The 23,984-nt window shown below is 35.7% G+C and overlaps 1 protein-coding gene across 8 annotated transcripts in view; it reads right to left on the reverse strand.

The window, feature by feature from the left end:
* Positions 1 to 23,984, reverse strand: part of LOC309630238 (sodium channel protein type 2 subunit alpha) — a 153,429-nt gene that overhangs the window by 82,646 nt on the left and 46,799 nt on the right. For 2 of the 8 annotated variants that reach the window (XM_082395191.1, XM_082395187.1), the window contains exons 2-3: positions 9,471 to 9,788; positions 8,458 to 8,576 (exon numbers count right to left, since the gene is read on the reverse strand). In XM_082395191.1, coding sequence (XP_082251317.1) covers positions 8,458 to 8,576; positions 9,471 to 9,737 — 386 coding nt within the window. In that variant the 5' untranslated portion in view covers positions 9,738 to 9,788. The other 6 variants (XM_082395185.1, XM_082395189.1, XM_082395186.1 and 3 more) reach the window with 6 other exon arrangements.

Raw genomic sequence — 23,984 nt, forward strand, 5'->3', positions numbered from 1 at the left:
CCCCATTTCAAACCCATGACCTTATTTCCTACTTCACTGAGAGAAGAGATAGGATCAGAATGCCATATCTTTACTTCCCACCCCCAAATTGACAAACCTCTCTGTATTAAGATCCTTTCCTCCTTCTTGTTTCAATGGGGGGAGTTTTCAATCCCTCTACTCATACTCTGGACACCTTCCACCTTTCCAGAACACTTCAGAAATCTCTAATCTCTTCCTTCTCTTATCTTTAACACTTCCCACTCTATCCACCTCTTCCTATCAGCACTAACTTGCTGAAGTCTCTCTTATCTTGGAGGAAAAAAAGAAAATACTTTCCTATAACCCACAATCCTCTAACTACTTACTACTAGCTACTTCTCTTTTCCATTTCACAGCCAAACTTCTTGGAAGAGATGTTTATCTTTACTTTCCCTCATTTATCTATCACATCCCTAGCCTACCAGTTTTCTTTCTAAATATGACAAACATCTTCATGTTCTGCCCTGAAAACAAAAGGATAATTTTGAGTTCTTATTTGACTTGCTCTCTCAGCAGCATTTGACAAGCATGATTCTTCCCCCTTTCATTATGTTCTCTTATTTTTGCTTTCATGAAGTCCCAATCCCTTGATTTTTCATGTCTCATGGACAATTTTTTTGTATCCTTTGAAATGTTATATTTCCCTTTTTGAAAAGGACATCAGATATCCAAGCCATTTTTCCCTCTCCTGCTATATTTATCCTAGTAAAGCTCATCAACATACATAGCTCCAAGTACATTTACATGCCCACTGATCTCAAATATTCCTCTCCAGACTAGCCCTCTCTTCTGAACTCAACTGTCCATGGTACCCAATTGTACATATTACATCTGCACTTATGTTTACTCATCTCATTGACACTTCAAATTTTTTCAGTTCTAAAACTAAACTAAAAATCTTTTCATCCTATCCCTCTGCTCCTCTCAAATACTGCCCCTTTGACATCTCTGTTTCACAGAAAATGGCTCACGATCCAGCCAGGAACCTAGGAGCGATCTTGCATTTTTCTCTTCCCTAAACCTCCACATTCAACTTAACACCATATATTGTCAATTCTACCTGCTATGCCTGGATTCAGTGAACTTTTTCCCCAATCCTCATATCACTACACAGCCCAGGTGTCCATCAAATCTAACCTAGATTACCGCAATTTCATCTAAACTGGTCTTTCTGAATCCATGTTTGACTCCTTTCAATCCTTTCTGCATACTGTACCAAATGACCTTTGTAAATGTAATTTCAATAGCTTTCCACTACCTTAGGACGGCGATCAAATATCTTACAATAGGAGGTCTAACTCCTCTCTACTTCTCCAATTTCAGCTTCTTTACTCTTCATTCCACTCTCCCCAGTCCAATATTATTGCAATTGTTCTAGGTCATGGAATTAAATAAGCTCTTGTTCAAGTCAGGATCTTAGCAAATATCACCTCTTTTCCCTGGACATGCTCTCTACTTCACCTAGCCAATTCCAACTTTTTCTCCAGCACTCAGATTAAAAGTTATTTTCAGTAAAATGCTGTGCACAATAGCATATTTCCTGATTAGGTCTATCAGTAATATATACTTGTAGCACCTGATACCATTCCTCCAATGACTAATTTTAACACTGATTTTTTTTTCTACTAGGCAGTCAACTTTATGAGGGCCATGTCTATATTGTTCACCACCATACCCTTGCCATTTTGCAGTGTCCGTTGGCTATTGAATGATGTCAGTTCGGAAGATTGTTTATTACTAAGTGAAGTAAATTTTCCCTTTTTAATGATATATTTATTAATATGGATCAGAAATACAGCATGAAATTTGTTTTCACATATATCAAGTTCACAAGTTTCTACACTTTTTTTGAAAGAGAGAACACTGGATAAATATAAAGTGGAAATTAATAGCCTCATGAGATTTATGTCACACAACAGACTGAGCCATGGTTTTATGACCCTTAAAAATATTTACTCCTTATAATGATAAAAATTAAGTATATATAATAATGTAAAATATATATTCAAATATTAATAAATAATAGAAAGAGTGAATATTACCCAGTAAGTCAAAATTAATAAATCATTACATTCAAACTCGTGTTTTTCACATTGTATGACTATCATTTTAATAATAAAAAATATGCTTAAGTTAAAGATCCTGACAGATGCTCAGAAAGGAAAGCAAATAAAACTATTTTGCTTTTAAACCAAATAAGAGATAACTAGAGTCAGGTTTTTATGCTTTTAGTTTAATAGAAAATCTCTAAATAGAGAGTTTCAAAATCCATTACTTTTTAAAATCACTATAAATTTATTTTATCAGTCACATATCTTTAAGATTCTTGGAGTTTGGTGAGTGACTGAAATAATAGGGTTTCAGATAATGATAACAAATATACAAATATGAAAAAAAATGTAGACATGGTATTGGTGATACCATACATTGAAAAAGTATAGAAACTCCATGTCAAGGCAGATTTCAAGGAGTTAGAACTAGTAACAAAATGCATATATTTATTTTCTAAATATATATTCCATGACATCAACTAAAGTACATTTTTCGAAAGAACAATGAATCCTACAATAGTATTTCCTTAAGAGACTTTGTATATAAAATAAAATAGAGGTAGATTAGCCTCACATAATATCAGGAAAAAAAGGATTTTTAAATCTATTAATTTCTCTATACCAGGTATTAATAAAAATTTGTTAACCTTTTGATTGATACTAACTTGTCAGTTGGCAAGTCTAAAATATTTCCTATGTGTGTATTATGAGGAAAGACTTCAAGTTTATACTGAAAATGGTTTATGTAACTTTTGACATGGACACTAGATGTCTACCCCTATATACATGTAGGTAGGATGAAGCAGCATGAGTTTTAAAGTGATGAACTGTGGGATCAGATGCATCCTTTACCAAACACATGGGCTTCAGCAAGTTAATTCTTTAAGCCTCAGTTTTCTTGTGTAAATGCAGATAAGAGTACTAATACTTTCTTAGAGGATACAATCATTTTTATTACTATTAATTATTTGTTTATTAAACATAAAAATGTAGGGCATTTCTTTGTTATTCTTAAGGAGAAGACATCGTTTGTTCTGTCCAGGGGCTTTGTAATAATACATAATATCCAGAGAAGTTGCAGAGGAATTTTCAACTTAAAATATATATGAACTAGAGGTAGAAGATAGTTTTATGTAAGAGGTTTTCTAACATAAAAATGGAGAATTCAAAGCAAAGTAAGACAGGCCTCTTTCTACATATTGGTGCATATTTGTGAGATAGCAGAAATATTGACTAAATGTCACATATATATGTGACACACACATAATGTTAACTCTTGAGTTGTTTAATTTTGTTATTAACAAATTCCTAACTATGTGATAACTTTTGAGCATTGAAAGCAGGAAAAATAGAAATCATAAGCTGTTCACCCTCCTTTCCCTTAGACCTATATAATTTTTGGGTTTTGATTTCTACATAGATGAAAACCGTGATTTTTAAATTTCTACATAGATACCATATAATTTTGGGATGAGCTAAAAAGCTTGCTTCCTATTTAATGAAATAGTAAGTTGGAGCCACTGAAAATAACCTTTGAAATACACAGAGACAGAGATACTGGAAATGCCCCCAGTACATTATTTATACCTGAGGGTTCAGAAATCAGTTTTCTTCTGTTAGATGGAAATTGCAAAAGGCCTAACCTGAAGTTTTAGCTCTGCCACTTATATAAAATGTAGTCTTAGAAAAAGACTAAACATGTGTGGGCTTCAATGAACTCATCGGCAAAATGAGAAGGCTGGAACTGACCACATTATGTTTTTTGGTCGACTAACAGCTCCTAACTCTGGTGCTGTATAAACATTTTGTTTGCAAAATCAAGCCTCAAGACAGTAGAGATTTGTACAGAATTCTTTGTGGAATTCCTTAAACAATATAAGAGTGTTCCTTTGCTAATCTTGCAGCAGCTGCTCCTAGAATTGTAGCTACTACTACCAACAATAGCTGTCCTAGCTACCGGTTATCATGTTCCTACCAAGTGCTAGTCATGGTGTCAGGTACTTATGTAGTTATTATTACTGATGTATAAATAACGATTGCAATTTTATAGATGGAGAAACTGAGATTCAAACCAGTTGGAGTAACTTGGCCCAAGGTCATGGAGCCAATAAGTAAAACTCAGAGGTGGGGTTTGAATCCAGGTTTTCTGAAACCAAAAGCTGTTTATTTTCCTATCACTTATGAATGATAGGTAGTTCTGCATTATTGTGTGATTTGGAGTGTTTCAGGTCTTTGCCATCACTTTAAATACCATCCATACACTGACATCTCTCAGTTATACCTCCAGCCCAACCCTTTTCTGAACTCCAGACTTGTATTTCCATTTAACTTCTCAACTCCTCCACTGAATGTCTAATAGACCCCTCAAAAAAAAATATGTTCAAATCCACGCTTCTGATTTTACCCAGCATATCCCTCCACCTAATGTTGTCCCAAGCTCAAGTAACTACATTTTTCTTTCTTGACCAGACTAAACACTTGGAGTCTTCCTTAGCTCTGCTCATTCCCTCACACCCCACGTCCAATTGTTCAGCATATCCCGTCAGCTCTTCTGAAAAACACATCTGAATTTGATGACATTTGCTACCCTCATTGTTTCCACCAAAGGCCAAGACACCGGCATCCCCTGCCTTCATAATGGCAGTAAGCCCCCAATCTATCTTCTTGCTTCCATTCTTTCGCCCCAGGCAGTCTATTCTCCACGCAGCAGCCAGAGTGATCTTTCTCAAATTTGAGTCAGGTGATGACACTCTTCTGCTGAAAACCCTCCAGTCATCTCTCCCCATCTCATGCGGCATAAATTTGGTGTCTTCACCACGGCCTACAACTTCAGCCCCGACCTTCACTCTCACTGACCTCATCCTCTCCTACTCTCTGCCTTTCCCACTCTCCTCCAGGCACTCTGGGCTCATGGCTGATTCTAGAGCACACCAGGTACACTTCCACTTTTATCCTTTGCCTTCATATTTGCTATTCCCTTTTCCCCTCAGATTTCCATGTCTCACTCCCTCACTTCCTTTGGTTCTCTACTCAAATGCTATTTTTTCAGAGAGGACTTCCCTGATCATATGATTTAAAACAGGACCTTGCCACTCTTCTCTTTTTACACTGCATTATTTTTCTTAATAGCGCTTATCACTAGCTGACACTAGCTGATTTATTTTTATTACCTCTCTCCTCTCAAACACACACATACACATGAATGTAACCACATGCGAGCAGGGACTAGATTTGGTTCTATGTTGCATCCCAGTGTCTAGAAGAACACCTGCCACACAGTAGGTACTTAATAAATATTTGCAAATGAACAAATGAATGAGTAACAAATGCAAAGTAAAGGAGAGTGTGCATATTAAAGTAAAATAATAAAAACTGACATGCAACACATTGAAAATTCTGATAGGGAATTTTAGGAATATGGATTATTTTTTACTTGTTTACTATCTAGAAAATATAACCATATTTTATTTAACTATTGAAACAAGGTAATGGGCACATCAACAGTATTTTCAGTTTTCAAAATATACCCTGACAAAAATATAGTAAGCATAAGATTTTTCTGCCAAAATCAAGAAACAAAGCTAATTTGATATGCAACAGCTCCTAATGAAGATAACAACTCTTTAAGAAATAAGTCAGGATTTTCGTTGGAAATAGAGATACCAATCTAGGTTTAAAATACAAATTTCTTGATTGTGAATGGCCATTTTCTGGATTATAAACTAATGATAATAAATACACAACAACCCCTTAACTGTGCCCAAAACCCACCATTACCAACCCCAAGCATTTTTATCTTATAGCAAAAGACACTTGAAGTCAGAAAACCAGGATATGAGTCTAGGATTTGTGTTGTGAGGAATAAGACAAAATCACTGGGAAAATCACCTGCAAACTGTACAGTATTATTTACATCAAAGTTTACTAGGATCTCCAGGCAAATGTGCCTTATCACCACAAGACTGAAGAATGTGTCTATCAGTCTAACTGCCTTTTCTCATGTCTCTACTCCAAGGTGAGATATCTGAAATATAATATTTTAATTCAGGCAATCAGAGATTTTTAAGAATCTACTTTTTCTACGTTGGAAGAAATTTGTAACTATATGCCATTTGTAAGGTTCTGGGAGAGTCAACCGTTCAGTTTGGCAAATCTTAGATTTACCTGGCTGCCTTCACATTTCAACTTGCACCATTACATGCCTCCTAACAACTTTGCCTCTTGGAGGTTTTCTTTTTTTCTGGGAAGCAAGTGCAAACCTTCAAATTCAAATTGTATCTTGATTCCTGAATAGCCCCCACCATAAACTCGGTCCTCAATGCCCAGAGTCTCTGATCAGATCTTCTAAAACTGCTCTCATCCTCTACCACTGGAAGTCTCTTTTCCCAGAGGGCATTAAGTTAGGGTTCCTGGGTCTCCTAATACAGAATTTTTTGGAGTGGAGATCATAGATTTTCAAAAAAATATACTATCTCCCCACAAAAGTTTTAAAACAACAACAAAAACAACAAAAAATCCTGCCTTTTCCTTTAACATTGGGCTTTCTTAATTTTATTTCATCATTCAGTTTCAAGAAAAATAGATTTTTCTGACCCCTTCAAACCTTCCATTTTTTCACTTGTTTTGCATCTAATTATTTAACCTCTTGACTCATTTGTCACTTATTTATTCAATATGTACTCTCTCAGTATTTACTATGAACAGAGCATTGGGCTAAGTCTGAATTTTCCACATAACTTCATGTATAAATTGTGATTACATAGGGATGTACAATTATTTTTAAATATAATAAATAGTTTATGGAAAGATTTATTCAGTGCCCAGATTATAAATACTCAAACATAATAATGGACCATAATTTATAGTTCAAGAGACTCAAATCTAAATCTCAATTTTATTATTCATTCCTAAAGCTAACTCAAAGCATTTTTTCTCCCTGTACAACTGGGTTCTCTTACTTGAAAAACAGAGGTAAGGAATCATTATTGCTTAAAAAAAACTCAGAAGAAATTATTAAATGTTAAAACATGAAATTAAAGTATAAAATTAAAATATGTTGATGTCTACGCAAAACTGGGGGTGGGGTGGTGGAAAAGGAATGACCTAGAGGTTAAAAGGAAACTGAATTCCAGAATGCCACGCTTCTAAAGACATCATTTGCCACAATGCCAGGCAAGTCTGGGGACATGCTTTACAGCCCCTCCCCCCAGAAATTAGATGACTTCCCTGTACCAAGCTTATCCCATCTCTTGAATTCCTTATCTTTTCTAATTCCCTACCGTATCTAATTCAAGTATTTTCTGGGCCTGCTAGAGGAAGTAAGTTTTTACTTTGTAAGCCTTAAAGCCAAGCCCTGGGCTGACCATGTTGTAAATTGCAGGCAATGACTCTTTCTAATTAGGAAACAAAATTTAAAGTTGTCCTACCTGAGACTTTGCTTAACTTTCAGTTTCCCCTTCCTTACCTCTGGTTCCTGATATATATCAGTTCCTCATCCCAAGGCTTCTGTGCGCTTCCTGTAAATGCCTCTGCCTAGCACAGCCAGTCTTGCAAACCTTTGCTTCCCTGGTTTTTCCAGGGCTGGCTGTCAGCCAGATCACTGTCCCTGGCCTGGAATAAAACTTCTCATTCACAACTACTCTATTTAACCTTCAGGAGTAAATCAAATCACCATCTCCCACCAAGGTGTCATCAATCCCATCTCTAGGAAGTAGATACTTCATGAGGAGAATGAAGCATGAAATGAGGATGTATATGGATAAATAGAAATTAAGCCTTGGGAAAGAGATCATTGTAGCAGGACCTGAGACTTGAATAAAACATAGGAACAAGTGACCCAAAAAAGTGACATTTGAAAGGCTAATGTGTATTCCATCACAATTATAAACATTTACTAACTCAAAGCTTTCAAATGCTAAAATGAAAAGCAGAAAGTAGTAAAATTCAGATCAAAAAGATATAAAATTGTATAATTCAGATTATGCATATATTTTCCAAATGTAAAGCAGTGAAGAAAATTAGCTCACAGAATTTACCCATTATATAAATAACCTTGTAAAATTTGAAGACTTATAAAAGGAGAGCCTGGTAATACTGTCAAAATTAATGAAGAAGTCTTGGATGTAGTAGGCAATTCAGAAGGGAGCAGAGGAGGAAAGAAGAAAGAAAGAAGTAGTAAGTCAGGGAAAGAAGAAATACTTGGAAGATGGGGCAAAGTGTTTCACTTACCTATGATCCCATTTTGCAATAATGCTAACTGTTGAGTAAGAGGGAAAAAAAAAGAAAGAGCACATAACATTGCCAACCACGCATATTTCTGAAAAATTCCCAACTCAGTAAGTCAAAGAGCAAAATCATATTAAATGACTATTTGAAAAAAGGATATGAATGTACCAAAATCTTAATAGCTAATTTTCTAATAGGGTTGAAGGGAGTTAAAATGTACAGGGCAGGGGTGGCACTGAATCGAGAGATTGCTTTCCCTTTATTCAATACTATAAACGTCTGAAAAAGAAAACAAACACATAAAACAGAATTTAGAATCTTAGTATTAAAATTAAGACCATTTTAAGAAAAAAGTGAGACAATTTTTTAGAAATATTGTCTTATAAAATAATATAATAATATACTAATTACCAACATATGACATGATGCTACGAACTTTCTCTTTCTGAGCCCTATAAACTCTCCTAAATTTGGTAAGTGATATGAGGATTTAAAGAACATAACGAAAATCTGTAGTCACTGCCATAGGAATACTTAGCATCCTTATCAAGTTTTAATATCAGTATTTTAAAACTAATTATAATTCACAAAGAGCTCAAAAATGAGGCTTTGATTACTTTTTCAGTTAGATAAAAATTTTCTCAGAGGAACTTCAGGGTATTCCAGAGGTGTTGTTTGATCACACTCTTTTTTGGTCATTTAAAAGCCACCTGCTTTTATTTCTTCTGGGGGGAGCCATGGAATGGGCAAAGTTTATGGTGTGAAGGAATAAACCTGCTGAAAATCAAAGTACCTTATGTAGAGCTAGATATTGTAAAGAGGAATTTGGATACTACTCCTGGAAATATTATTTTTAATGCATAAAAAAATATACTCCTTGTCTTAACTTTCTGTTTCACCACACTGTAAGGTGAACAGACTTTTGCCCTTCCTCATTTCCCCACTGCAGGATGCCCCTTCAGTTCTCTCCCTGTCCTGGACATGGGTTCAAATGAGTGCTTCCAAAAGGCTTCTAGGGTAATGGGGCCATTACATGGTCAAGCCCACCTAGTACCCTAATGATACTTCAGACAGAGGGGAGGAGGCGCGACATTCTTCACGTGACATCCCTGGCACTAGCCTGGAAGCAATTAGGAAGTAGGGGAAATAAAGGCAACTTGACTAAGAACTCACTTTCTTATTGATGTAGTAGGGGTCCAGGTCCTCCAGGGGCTCTGACACCATCTCTGGAGGAATGTCTCCATAAATAAATGGAAGGGATTTTCCTGCTTCCAAGTCACTATTTGGCTTTGGGCCATTTTCATCATCTTCATCCTTGCGTTCTTGTTTGGGTCTCTTAGCTTTCTCTTCTGCAATGCGTTGTTCAATAGCAGCAAGGGATTCCCTGGTAAAGAAGCGGAAGCTGTCAGGTCCTGGCGGTACCAGCACTGATTGTGCCATCTTTTCATCCTGCTCCTTTAATCACTGTTTAGCTCCTTGCATAAGAAAGTGCTATGGAAACGAGAGAGAGAGAGAGAGAGAGAGAGAGAGAGAGAGAGAGAGGAAAAAAAAAAAAAAGCAACTGTCATTAGGATAAAATGTGACTGTGGCCAATTACATGATACTGAGATAAAATATATAAACCAAGCTATCTGTAATATTTTACTAAGGAAGCTGCACTTGGCATTCGGGGGATTCTCCTGCATGCATTCATCTGCTTGCATGGAGATCTATCTTCCACATTCAGTAGGTGTCTATGAGGTAATCTAATCTCCCACTCCCAAAATGTTTTAAGTGAAAATATCCAACTCAGAGCTCAGAAATGGAGAATACTGGTTTGTGCTTGCTGTTTCACTTGTGTGAATATTTTGGCAGCCATCTTTTTCAGCATCCCTTCTGAAAAAAATATCCGAGATCCATAACAAGAGATGAATAATGATCAAAAATTGTAGAACCTGGGCTGTGCGAAGATCTTGCATGTATCTCTCCATTTTTTTCCATGTTCCCTTTGGCCTACTTTTCCACCTCAAAGAGCTTATTCAAAATCAACGCACCTGGTAAAGAGCTCTGGAAATCCTGAAATGCCAGGCTGTGGAAACATAGGTAGATACTGCTTGAAAGCAAGGGAGCGGGAAGGAGCAGGGAATGCCGGATTGCATTTGGAACTGCTCGGAAGCTGCACAGGAAGGGACCCAGCTCCTGCCAAACCAGGCAGGAAGTCACCCACGTCAAGAGGTCTGGAGCTTGGACCCCCTGGTTTAGCAACCTGCTGCTAGCTAGTGTAATTGCCTCTTAAATTAACAAATTTGCAGTACCTTAGGAAATACTGTAGAGATAGCTCATTTTCTCAAACAGTGCCCATTTCTTAAGAATCCACGTAGCAGATTTGGACTTGAAAAAAATAATAAGTTTAAGATAGTTTATCTTTTACATGAACTCCTATTATGCTTGTCTTTGTGATAACATAAATGGAGTTTTACTATATTCTAATCATATTTTACTGGACTAACATATATAGCTCAAGAGAGCACACCAATCATTTCAAACGTTATCTCTGAATCAGTGGCAAGAGTTTCTATGCTTTTTGAAATAATACAACCAAAATCTTGACTCCTGAATGCCATCCATATACAATCACTTATCTATTTTTCCTTCTTTTTAAAATATCAATCCATTTTAACCCTTACCCTACAGGAATGAGAATTGCCATTTAATTATATGAGTTGCATTTTCTAAAAGTAAAATTCATTCACATCCAGATCATTTCTGCAGATATGCTAGATCAAACAGGGAAATCTAAAATAACATAAGTTACTGTACCATTTCCACATTTTTTTTTTTTGAAGTAGACCAGGACCTTTCAGCCAGCAGCTAGAAGACTGCCCTCTCAGTATCACAGTGCCTCCAATACATCCCTCATTTTCCTCTCCCATCCCCAGAGACCCTTATGCCTAGTGACAGGCATAGGCATGAAGAAGGTCCCTGCACACTTCAGGGAGGAACCTGCCATGCCTGGATGCTCTAATAGAAGAGACATGCTAAAACATGCAGACAGCAGCTTCAAAATGAAAGTGGTCCTCTGCAGATTCCCCCAAGGATTCTACTGTAAAGGTAAAGAAGCATCACAGAGAATAAGCATAATAAGAATATTAAAACATTACCCCTGCAGAATCTTTTACACCCAGAGTTTAGGATTGATAAGCTGGCACCAAGAAGACTGCAGCTAAAATTCCATCATGCTTTTTTTCTTTTTTTCATTTTTTTTTTAATTCTCCTTCAAAGACCACACCTAACTTCCTGTGAAAGGATTCTGGTAACTGAAGTAAGAACAGGCATTTCCTGTGCGGGGACTACAAAATGGCATTATTATAACTACCACTAGAGGGCGGGGGAACTGTGAAGAGAAAACCCTCAGTGTACACACAGAAGCATGTTTGAAGCAGCCCAAAGCTCTCAGTAATGGAGCTCTAATCTTCTACAAGCTTTTCTTAGAACAGAACATTAAGACTTAGCTGGTTTGAATTACTAATTTTGTTAATTGATAATGCTTCCATTCATGCTTTTTATTTGCTAAGCCAAATTGAATCGACACAAATAATTCAAAGTAAAAAGAAAGTAAATAAAGAAGGGTTAAAAATAAAAACTCATAAAACAGCAATTATATTAATGAAAGCCTTACATACATGAGCTTTAACATTAGCCTCAGCCCCAGAGTATCTGAACTCCAATAAAGGGGTTTGATTGTTCAACAAAGAGGTGGCCTTTGCGCTATCTAAGTTATCTTTCCCTAGAAATAAAACTAAACTAATGGGACACCAATATTATTTTATCTCTAATTTAAGTGGCTGAAAAGCAACCAGAAAAAAAATGAAAGCCAGTGAGATACTAAATGCCAATACTTAGATTAATAACATAGTTAAGATTTGCAGGCTAACTATGTGCCAGTCACTGACCGGGCTGAGTCTGCATGCACTGTATCATTTCATCCTCCCCGTAACCCCATCAGATAAAGGCTTCCATGATCCTTATTTGAAAACTGAAGAAAGGAAGTACACTGGGGTTAGGAAAAGTTACCTAAGATCACACAGGCAGGATTCAAACTCAAAATCTGTAAGCTTTATTCAGCCATAAACAAAACAAAAACAAAAAATAAAAACACCTGCTCATGTAACTAAATCCTAAAATAAAGATTAAATAAAAATCAGTAAGTGGCATCAATTATAATCAGAAACAGTCATAATTATTAAGTCAATATATTTTTTACATATTTTCTAGCTTCACCATTTTCATTAGAAAAGGTATTTGATTGAAACAAGCAAGAATAAGATATAGCCAAAAAGAATTTTTAAATTCATTCTAGCATGTCTGTTTTGGTTATAGAAGCAAAAGAATGACCCAAAGTGGCTTAGGTAAGAGAAAGAAAGAAAGAGGAAGGAAGAAAGAGGAAGAAAGAAAAGAAAGAAAGAAGGAAAGAAAGAAAGAAAGAAAGAAAGAAAGAAAGAAAGAAAGAAAGAAAGAAAGAAAGAAAGAAAAAGGAAAGAAAGAAAGAAGGAAAGAGAGAGAAAGAAAGAAAGAGAAAGAAAGAAAAAGAAAAGGAGGAAGGGAGAAAAAAAAAAGAAAGAAAGGAAAGCAACATGGGAATTCATTGTCAAGGTTTATTGTTTAGGGCTAGCTATAGGCATGCCCAATTGATGTTACCAGCACCTAGTCATACTGCATCCTTTGGCTCTGACTTCTATGGTGATAGCTTTTCGTTCCTCATTGTAGTAAGATGCTATAGCATCTCTGGCCTCCCAATCTCCCAGATTTAAATCCAATCGGAACAAAGACCCAGAAAAACTCTCACCACATCTCACTGGCTTCAGTTGGGTCACATGCTCATTCTGAAGTAATCAGGCTGTCCAGGGTGATGCCATGCTTTGTGCTTTGATTGGCTTCTCCTAAGCCAATGTCTCATCCTGGACTAGGGAGGAAATCCTACTTGAAACCTATGAACAGTCAGGGTTGTGGTGGTGGCACAGAAACATTCCTCAAATGCAGAGCTTGGGTGCTATTACTGGAATAAAAGGGGATTGATGCTGGTCAACCAAAACAAGCAAGCAAGCCAGCATGCAGTCTAGTCACACAGTGGTCATATTTGCAGTGCCTCAATACTCAAGAGAGTAACTCTCTTCCTCTCTCTCTCTCTCTTTATATGTATAAATATGGAGAGTGCAGAGAGTATATATATATATACATATATAGCATATTTTCTAGTGTTATCATTTTCATTAGGAAAATTTTCATTGTCTTCCATGTATACCATCTTAAAGACTTAGAAACCAGGCACGATATTTAGAAGATTACTTCCTCAAAGTAAGGTGTCCTACTGTAATAAAGTACTTTACAAATCTCTATGATGAGCTTTAACTTCATTTATCAAATGAACACAAGCATAATTCAAAGATATTTCAGGTTTGGTTCCAGACCACTGCAATAAAGTAAGTTACAGGAATTCTTTGGTTTCCCAGTGCATATAAAAGTTGTGTTTACACTATACTTCAGTGTAAGTGTGCAATAGTATTATGTCTAAAAAATGTACAGACCTTAAAGTTACTTTATTGCCAAAAAATGCTAAAAATTCGAAGCATCTGAGCCTTCAGTGAGTCATAATCTTTTTGCAATAGTAACATCAAAGACCACTGATCATAGATCACCATAACAAATATAATAATAATTAAAATGTTTGAAATATTTTGATAATTACCAAAGTGTGACACAGAGACAGGAAGTGACTAAAGGCTGTTGGAAAAATGGTGATAATAGACTTGCTCAACACAGGGTGGCTGCAAACTTTCAATTTGTAAAAAGCACAATAAATCAAAGTGCAATTAAAAAAAAACAAGGTATGCCTGTATCTACATATTCTGGTCTTACTTTACAGATGTGCTCAACAATAGGCTAACTTGTTATACAAAAGATTCTAATTCAAAAAATAAACTAAGGAGTAAAAATTTACAAAGTGTTTTGCCAAACATTTTGTGGGGAGGGGGCGAGATTAACATACACAGTGCTTATTTTTTGCCAGGCACTATTTTAAGAACTATAAAACCATTTAATTCTTAAAACAACCTGATGAAGTAGATATTGTGATCATCCTTACTTAAAACATAAGGAAACTGGGGTACCAAGAAGTTAAATAATTTGAAAGATGCATAAGCTCTCACAGCTGGAAGTATAGTCAGGATTTGAACCCATGCTCTCTGGCTACAGAATCCATGTTCTAACCATCATACAATGCTTCTTAAGTCTTTTTCAGGAATCACTCAGTATCAGGAACACACCAAGATATGTGCATTTACATTAATTGTAGGGTCACCCCTTTCTCTCCCATTGATCCTAGCCAGTGAATGTGTCTTAGGATATTTAAAATGGTGAACACAAAATATTTTACCAAACATCCAAGACACACAATGAACAACACCTGACTATTTTTTACGTCTCAAAATGTCTTTTGTAAAATATAGATAAGAATCATAGTCTCTTGTTTCTGATTTCCCAGGATGATGTTTTCAGAAGTCACGCATATTAGTTTTTCTTGCATTTGCCCTGACCCTTGTTAACATTATGCTGACATTTTATGAGAATGCTAAATGACATACGTTACATGGTTTTTAAATTTCATTCAGTTGTACTACTTTTCAGACAGAAGATTTTGTATTACAACTTTTAAGGCCAGACACTATATTTGGAAGACCCATAAATAATGGGAAAGGCAAGCAATATTATTTTAAGTGGTTGGAAAGAATATTAAGAATTGGATTTCTAAATTCCAATGACATTTCTGTTTCCCTTTCGATGTCTTCTTTTTTAAAAATTTGTCTCACTTATAAAAGAGGAACATTAATTTTCTAAATTAAAATATAAAAGAAAAATTAACGATATAATTACACATGCTGATATCTACAAAAAGTTGTATTACAGTGATATGAAAGAGCAATAACAAAACAAAGAAATAATAAATAGAATATGACTCAATTCCTTTCCACAAAGAGTCACATTTATATTAATAAGTACTCTAAAATTAAATTTATACTAAGAAAATTGTTGGCTTATTACATTTTATGGATAAGGAAATAACTATAAAATAGTTTATATTATAATTGATGATTGTGGATAAGTGCTCAAAAAACTTAGAGGATTTTGTACCTAAGAGTTAAGAAAGCTGAGAAAGACTAAGGAATATCTTTTCCTGAAAGTGATCTTTTAATCCTATTTTACAATTGTAATTTTTAATTTTCTTCAGCACATTAAAGTAATACTGGAAACATAAGCTAAGGAAAGATTTGCTAAGTATTACCTGGAGATTTATTTTCTGTATTTTCTAGTTTCCTTAATCTATAGGTTTGACTCTATTTTCTCATGAACTTTTTGATTGTCACTTACTGTGTTTTTGCATATCCTTTTTTCTTTAACCTTGATCCACTAGCTCATTTCCATAACTAACAATTTCCGTAAGAGTGAGAAAGTTCTGAACTACCAGACTTACATGTTTTCTCACTACAGATTAGAAAAAGAGCATAACAGAAAATAAAAGACATATGCTCAGTACGTACTATTCAGATAAAATGTCATTTTTCTTTAAATGCTAGTTTTACTTACAACACTTTTTAGAAACCTTATTTTCAATATTTTATAATCATATGATATTTGTTGAGCAATATTCTTTATAAAAGTATAGATATTCCTTTAAATGACTGTTATGTTTTTAAACACATTTTGTTTTTCTTTAACAGAGATGTACTCCAATGCTATCGTGATCCCTGGGAAATATCATTCAAGGTAACAATAATCACTTTCATCAAATTTCCTGGGAAAAAATAAATTTTATATGAAATATGCCTCCACTTTTATACAAGCATTTTCATTTTATTGCAGGTAGGGTGGCAACTTGTTTCTACATCCTTTCTTTATCTTCAGATATATTAAATGCATGTTCACATCCGTGAAATACTTCAACCCTGTCAAAATGACTTATCAACTGGAAGTTCACCTCTAATCTGATTACATACTAGTTTGTTTTTGATGGATCGATCATACTAGAATCGTTGAATTCTACTTCTGGATCTTAAGAGTCAACTAAAGAAGGAAATTTCCTAAGGTGTGGTCCTCCCCATGAGAGTGAGACATTTCCATGTTCTCCAAAGGCTTGAATATTTCCAGCTCAGTTTTCTTCCTTCCTTCTGTTTCACTAAGGATTGCTACCTAAAACTGTCCCCCTCAGCCCTCATCCTTTTTTATAGGGGAGAAAAAAGTGGCCTCTAACCTCATAAGTGTGATAGTAAATCTGAATGTCTGGGCATCTTCCCCAGGAGAGAACAATCAGGCAGAGCCAGGAGCAGGTCTTTGGAATGAAAAATAATACTCAAAAGATAGCTACATTCTAAAGTGTCCTAGATACAAAATTTGTTCATGCCTGTGTGTGTGTGTGTGTGCGTGCGCATGTGTGTGCCTCAGAGAGACAGAGAACTAGAAATGAGAATGAGCGCGTAAGAGACCACGGATTTGTTTCTTCACATCATGTTAGCATGACCTAAATTCTGGCACTCTACCTGGTTCTTGCTATTAGTTGCCACATTTAATTCTTCTAATATTTTGTGAAGGAAGTAGTATTGTGGTCACTTTTCTAATGTGATGGTGATCCAGGCTTACATAGGCTGTGTAACCTGACATGGTCACACAGAGCCAGCATTTAAACTCACATGTGTCTGATTTCAAATTCAAAAATACTTCATTGTCCCATTTTGCCTCAGGAGTGAGAAATGTACCACTGATACACAAGTTGAAAAGGATAATGTGAAATAAGTCTGATTTTTTAAGTCACTGGATCCCCATCTATAGCTAAGATGTTTGTAGGGTACACTAAGCCCACTGCTATTAAGCAAACTGGTGACCCACTAGGGTAACTCAGTTTCCCCTTCATAATCTTGCTATTGTGGGGTTTGCTTGACTTCCGCTGGAATAAGCTTTAAACTCTCTGAACCTCAGTGTTCTAATCAGTAGACATGAAGGCTCATTTTGAGTTTTATGAAATAAATTTATAAGAACAAACTAAGCACTATGACTGGAACATAGTAGATGCTTAGTAAATGCTGGCTTCTTTTCCTTTTTTCAGAGATACCTTAGTGCCGTTGTTTGTCATTTGAACTTTTTATTAAAGTTATTTCTGTAAAGCTTCTCTCTCCATTACCCCATCTTCCTTATCTTATCCCATTTTTGTTTGTGGTTTCAAGTGTCCAGCATAGTACTCACCTGAGATAAACCGTTCAGTAAATCATTGATGAATTAACAGTCGTAACCCTATATTTATTCAGGAGCTTTCTTGGTCTTTTTACTGAGTACACTTTCTTTCCTTTTTGGGATAATTTATGTGTCATGACACCAACTAATTCTAGGTTTCTGATTTTGTGGTCGTTGTTTCAGTTATATAGAACTTTATACTTGACTGCATACATTTATGGCACCTCTATAGTTTGAGCTGACCTCACCTTTCCTAATACGTGCCCTTAACCTAAAGTCAGATTACTATCGTCACTGCCTCTCCTCTCCATCACACATGCACACACCACACACATGTGCACATATACACAGATATGTTTGTTTCTGTTTCTCTAGCTTATTTCACCAGCCCAGAAAGTTCAACATTCATGTATTTGCTTTTCACAATCTTATCAATTCTTCACAAGCCATTGTTGTGGAAAACGTTAAGAAATTTCTTCTTCATTTTCTGAATTTCCGCTATATTTATGGTAGAAAAATAGTGCAGTATTTACCTCTTAAGGCATACCTCTACATACATTTTCCTTTGCTTTAATTTGTCCCTAAATTACTACTTCTAGGTCAGTTTTAATGAAACTAGAGCCTTACATTTGTCATCCTCATCCAAGTATCGTCAAGGATTCTCCATTACCATCCACACAAAGTACAAATTCCCCTGCCTGACATTTAAAGGACGCTCCAAATTTTCTTTCAAGTCTGACATCCTGTCAACCCCTACCCCTACCTGTTGTAAAGACAAAATAATTTGTTCAAGTTTTCCTAAACTTGCACTGTGATCTCTGTATCTTCACTTCCAAGCAATTGTTTATGCTGTTTTCACGACCTGACGTTCACTATATTACCAATCCAACCTGATGAGACCAATAGCAGTTTTAAATCTCAAATATTGCATGTTCCATAAATACTTCCACATCCTTCCATCCTGTTATGTCCTTCACTTTTTTGAGCTAAATAACACTTGTTTTTTTACACACTATTTGTTGTATTTATGTAACTGCCTTGAGGTAAGTGTATGATGTCCTCCTCTTTGTAACTCTTGAAGTTCATAAAGCAATACCTTGCACAAAGTAGATACCCAATAAAAGAACTGAATAACAAAAGATCTCAGAGAGACAGTATTGAAAAAGCTGTGATGTTGAAGGTGGCCTGGATGTACAACAGGCTCTTGTGACTCAAGAGAACAGATCTAAGATGCATGTGAATGTCATAGGAAAAAAACTGTTTCGATATAAATAATAATGTTCAAATTCTTAGACCTGCATAAAGCAAAACAGCTACTCTTTAATAAGAAGTAACTCTCAGTTACCAGAGATATTCAAGCTGATACTGTAGAAAGGATGCTTGTCTGGGCAAATAATTGGAATATATAATTCCAAAAATATTTCCAACCTCCAGATTGTATGATTGCCTAAAAAGCAGAGCACCAAATTATCTTTTACTAAAGTAAAAAAATGAAGACAAAATTAAATTAATTATTATGGTCTTTTACATAAATTCTGGATTAGAGATAACTCAACATCCAGAAGATTGTGATAAAATATTTTGTCTCCCCGATCAGTGGTTGCCGCTGCTTGGTAATGAGCAGCATGAGGGCAGGGAGCTTGTCTGGACCTGCTAAGCACACCTTCTTCTCCAGTGCTTATTGTATCATGTGGTTTCTCCATAAATATGCGGAACTGAATTAAAAATGAGACTTAATTTGCATTTGCATAACTAGACCGAAAGAGGTCAGAAAGAAGACACAGTAAAAAAGAATCTTAACAAAATCTGGCTTGTTTTAAAAATACAATCAATTACTGCTTCTTGGAATGCAATAAGAAAACACTGAAAAGCAATGGTAGAAGTTTTTCTTGCCTCTTTTTAGGATAAAGAATGAATCTATTTGTCTTTGTTGAGTTCACATTGTAAAAAATATATTTTCAGCAAATATGTGAAAATAGGTGCCCAGATACATGTCTTCCTTTTAAATATTAGTTACCTTGGAGGTCCAGGCACTTAAGCCAAGAGGGTTATGGCTCTAGATAGTTTGGGATTTCCTTCTTTTGGGGTTGTTGCTTATTCTCTAGGGAGCTAATTTAAGGTTCTTTTTTTTCTCACCAAACTTTTTTGGCACTCATCTTCTAGTTACACTTGATTTATGCAACATCACTCATTTTGAGGAGCTCTAACTGACTTACAATTATTTGGTGGACACCAGGCTTCTGAAGAAAAGGCAGTAACTTTGGAGCCAGACAGAACTAGTTTGCATCCTTACTCTCCTACTTTCTAGCTGTGGTTCTTTGAACAAAGTACTTGGATTATAGTGAGGATTGAAGAAGATAAGTAAATTACCCAGCACACACAGAAGATGCTACTTATTCCATTTTTTTCCTATACCCGTCAAGTTCTTTTTTTTTTAAACATCTTTATTGGTGTGTAATTGCTTTACAATGTTGTATTAGTTTCTGCTGTATAACAAAGTGAATCAGCTATATGTATACATATATCCCCATATCCCCTCCCTCTTGCGTCTCCCTCCCACCCTCCCTATCCCACCCCTCTAGGTGGTCACAAAGCACCAAGCTGATCTCCCTGTGCTATGCGGCTGCTTCCCACTAGCTAACTCTTTTACATTTGGTAGTGTATATATGTCCATGCCACTCTCTCACTTCGTCCCAGCTTACCCTTCCCCCTCCCCGTGTCCTCAAGTCCATTCTCTACGTCTGCGTCTTTATTCCTGTCCTGCCCCTAGGTTCTTCAGAACCTTTTTTTTTTTTTTTAGATTCCAAATGTATGTGTTAGCATACGGTATTTGTTTTTCTCTTTCTGACTTACTTCACTCTGTATGACAGACTCTAGGACCCCTTCAAGTTCTTACAAATAACACCGTATGAAGCAGAATAAATAAGACTAAATATAAAGCTAGAAGTCTGATCTTTTGCAATTTACAATCCAGTTTATCATTGAACAAAAAAATTTTTAAGCGCTCACTAAAAACCAGCATTCTTCCAGATGCTTACAGACAAATCTCTGCCCTCATGAAGCTTATATTTTATGTATCCTAGAACTACAGATTATGTACAAGAAAATTAATTACAGAATATAGCAGGTGGTGGTAATTGTTATGGAAAAAGATAATGTAGGAAAGAGAGAGAGAGAAAAAAAAGACAGGGTAGAGAGTGAGGGAGAAGAAGGGTGTGTTGTAATTTGAAATAGAGTGGTCAAGGAAAGTCTTGCTGAGGAAGTAACATTCAAGCAAAATCCCTGAAGGACTCAGAGAAGCCAGCCACGTCATGAGCCTTCCTGGATGACAGGGTTGCAAGCAAAGCAAACGCATCGAAAGAGTTGCAGAAAGGTATTCAGGTTTGGAAAGGTCTAAAGAAAGGTAAATAACATTGAAAGAATGAAATGACCATGCAAAGCAACACGTATCAACAGGAAGGAGAAAGTGGAGCAGGTAGCAGGGACAGTGAGTACAGCAGCAGATGCTGCCAGCCTCAGTTAGGCCCGCCATCTGCTTTCCCAGCAGTTTCACCAGGGACACCTGTGACATAAATGTCAAGATCAGAGCCCAAGCCAGAACCTGAGAAGCAACAATCATACCAGAAATGAAGGAAAGCTCACTGCCACTCAATGTCCTCAGCCTGAGCACAAAAGGGGGATGTTAAAAGCAGGATAGCCATGCCCGGTGGCTCAGAAAATTCTAAACTGGATGGCCGTCTGCAGAGTGGACCCAAGAACCGCCTTATGGATAGATACGGAGTATACAGGAGCCAAATTTAGCAGCTAGAAGCAGCTCAACATCAGAGAAGCAGGCAAAGCAAAATGTTGCCTATCCTTGATGCCTAGAAATATTTGTTGAAATTTTAAAAGATTAGAAAAGGGATATTCTTTTGGGACCGTGATGCAGTTTTAAAATAGACCAATTAAAAGATATAGCACCAATTAAAATCACAGCTGTGAAACAGGTATTGCTTACAAAACTTTTTGTTTGTTTTTGTGTATGAAAAGTGTGCTGCTAATGCATTTGTCTATTCAACATGGTGGCAGCTATCTTCACTAGCATATTCCCTGGCTTCTAATCACTCCTAATACATTTTAGAGAGAACAAAAAGAGAATTAGCCACTCTTCCCTCAAGCCTTAAGGGCTCCTTCCTGCCTCTCTCCCTCCCTCCCTTCTCTCTCTCTCTCTTTCTTTATTTCTATTTCTTCTTTCTTTTCCCCCTCTCTTTAGAACAAGGATAATTCCTTTCCTGATCAAATCCATAATGTTGTTGTTGGGATGAAATCAGATTATTTAAAGTAAACCATTTTTTGAACTGTAGAGCCCTATAACATTGTTTATTCATTTTATTATTTTTCTTCATATTATTAAAACATTAAATTTGCCTGTAGAAATGAATGGAGAAAGGGTATTTTAAACAAAAAGAAATGACCACTTACGTTCTATGTTTAAAAGTTTCCCTACATAACGCCATGTATGTGAATTATAAAAGTATGGTTAGAACTCATAAGATGGTTAGATTTTGAACAGCTCTCTATCCATGCACATAGATGCAGAAGCCCACATATGTCAGGTCACATGAGTTCCCTCCCACCATATTGCTGTACCAGTTTCATCTGCAAACTAAAACAGGAAAAATAGCAAGCTTAAAAGGGGAAAAGGGCAAAAGCCTCAGGAAAACATACCGCCTCTCCCCAATAAAGTGATCATTTGTCTTCTACATATTCATTTCCAGGCTCATACTCATGAATGACATTTCCCATTTATTTTTCTCACTCCCAACCAAAATCTACTGAAATCATTAAAAGCAAGGACCAGTCTGTAAAAGCAGCCTCATCACTTGGAAATTATCAAAGGGCAAGAAATGACACACATTTTTTAAAAAGTTCGAATCATGATCACAAATTGCAAACTGAATTTTCTTTTGGTTTCTCATAAAAGATACAGAGAGAGAGAGAGAGAGAATGGTTTGAGTTCTATAGAGAAAATGTTCTTCCAAATAAAAGAATTTGCAAATTAGAAGATATGATTTATATTTAGAATTAAACCCCTACTTTCTTTATGGCACTGAGCAAATTCTTTTCCTTGTATTGGCACCATAACCAATGCTAATTAAAATCATAGGTTTTGTGTTTGGAAGGGGGCCTCCCAAGAGATCATTTAGTCAGACTACTTATATTCATTAAGGATTGAACTAAAATCAGAGACAGATGGCTTTGTCTCAGATCTCAGAACAGAGATTTCTCAATTTTCCTTGGTTGTCTATTCAACTCTTTAATCACCATCTAACTTACTCTTTAGTTATAATCTGTTAATATTAACGTTATCCAGACTATTTCTGCTAGTGTTTCATTGGATGGAAATGGAAGCACCATACACATCCCAGTACGGGATTTATCAGGGTGAAATTGCCAAAACATTTATTTAGCATTCTTTTTATTGACATTGAAAGGATATTACCTATTAGTTCAACCAAGGTACAGTGACTCAATAACAACTGTAGTAAAATAAAAACACTGGCTGATGGTGGATTGATCCCTATAATTCTAAGCCTTTAGTCTGCTTTTCTGCCCATTCTCTTCCCCAATTCTTCTGAAGAAAATGTAAATTTGATTAATCAGGTCCTGAGACAACATTATAGTTAAAAGACATAAACACACAGACTTTTAACATGTTATAGTCTGTCATTCAGTATAGAACACTTTCTAATTTTCCTTATGATTTCTTTGATTCATGGATTGACCTAAAAGTGAGTTGCTTAATTTTTCAAAAAAAAAGGACTTTTTCTAGATGCCTTATTGTTATTGGTTTCTAACTTAATTCCATTGTAGCCAAATAATCAAATAGATTGAGACTTATTTTATGGCCCAGCATATGATCTTTGGTGAAAGTTCCATGTGCACTTGAAAAGAATGTATACTCTGTAGTTGATTGTAATATTCTATAACTGTCAATTTGAGCCTCATGTTTGATAATTGATAATACTATTTGTCTCCTATGTCCTTACAGGTTTTTTTCTACTTGTTTTATCAACTACTGAAAGAAGACTGTTAAAATCTCTAAAAATAATTGTGCATTTGTCTATTTCTCACTTTAGTTCTGTCAATTTTTTCTTCTGTTTTAGAATGTTATGATTTTGTCATACACATTTAAGAATGCTATGTCTCGTTACAAATCTGACCTTTTATCTCAATGAAATGACCATTTTTATCTGTATTAATATTCCTTGTCTTGAAGTCTACTTTATTTGATATTAATATAGACATTTCAGCTTTCTTTTGCTTAGTGTTTACATGCTATATCTTTTGCCATTCTTTTACTTTCAACCCGTCTGTATTTTTATACTTAAAATGTGTCTCTTAAAAACAGCATATCATTGGATCTTGTTTTTTATCCAGTCTGCTGAG

This window comes from Balaenoptera borealis (assembly GCF_965194805.1).
Source record: "Balaenoptera borealis genome assembly, chromosome: 6".
In the NCBI taxonomy this organism is placed as follows: Eukaryota; Metazoa; Chordata; class Mammalia; order Artiodactyla; family Balaenopteridae; genus Balaenoptera; species Balaenoptera borealis.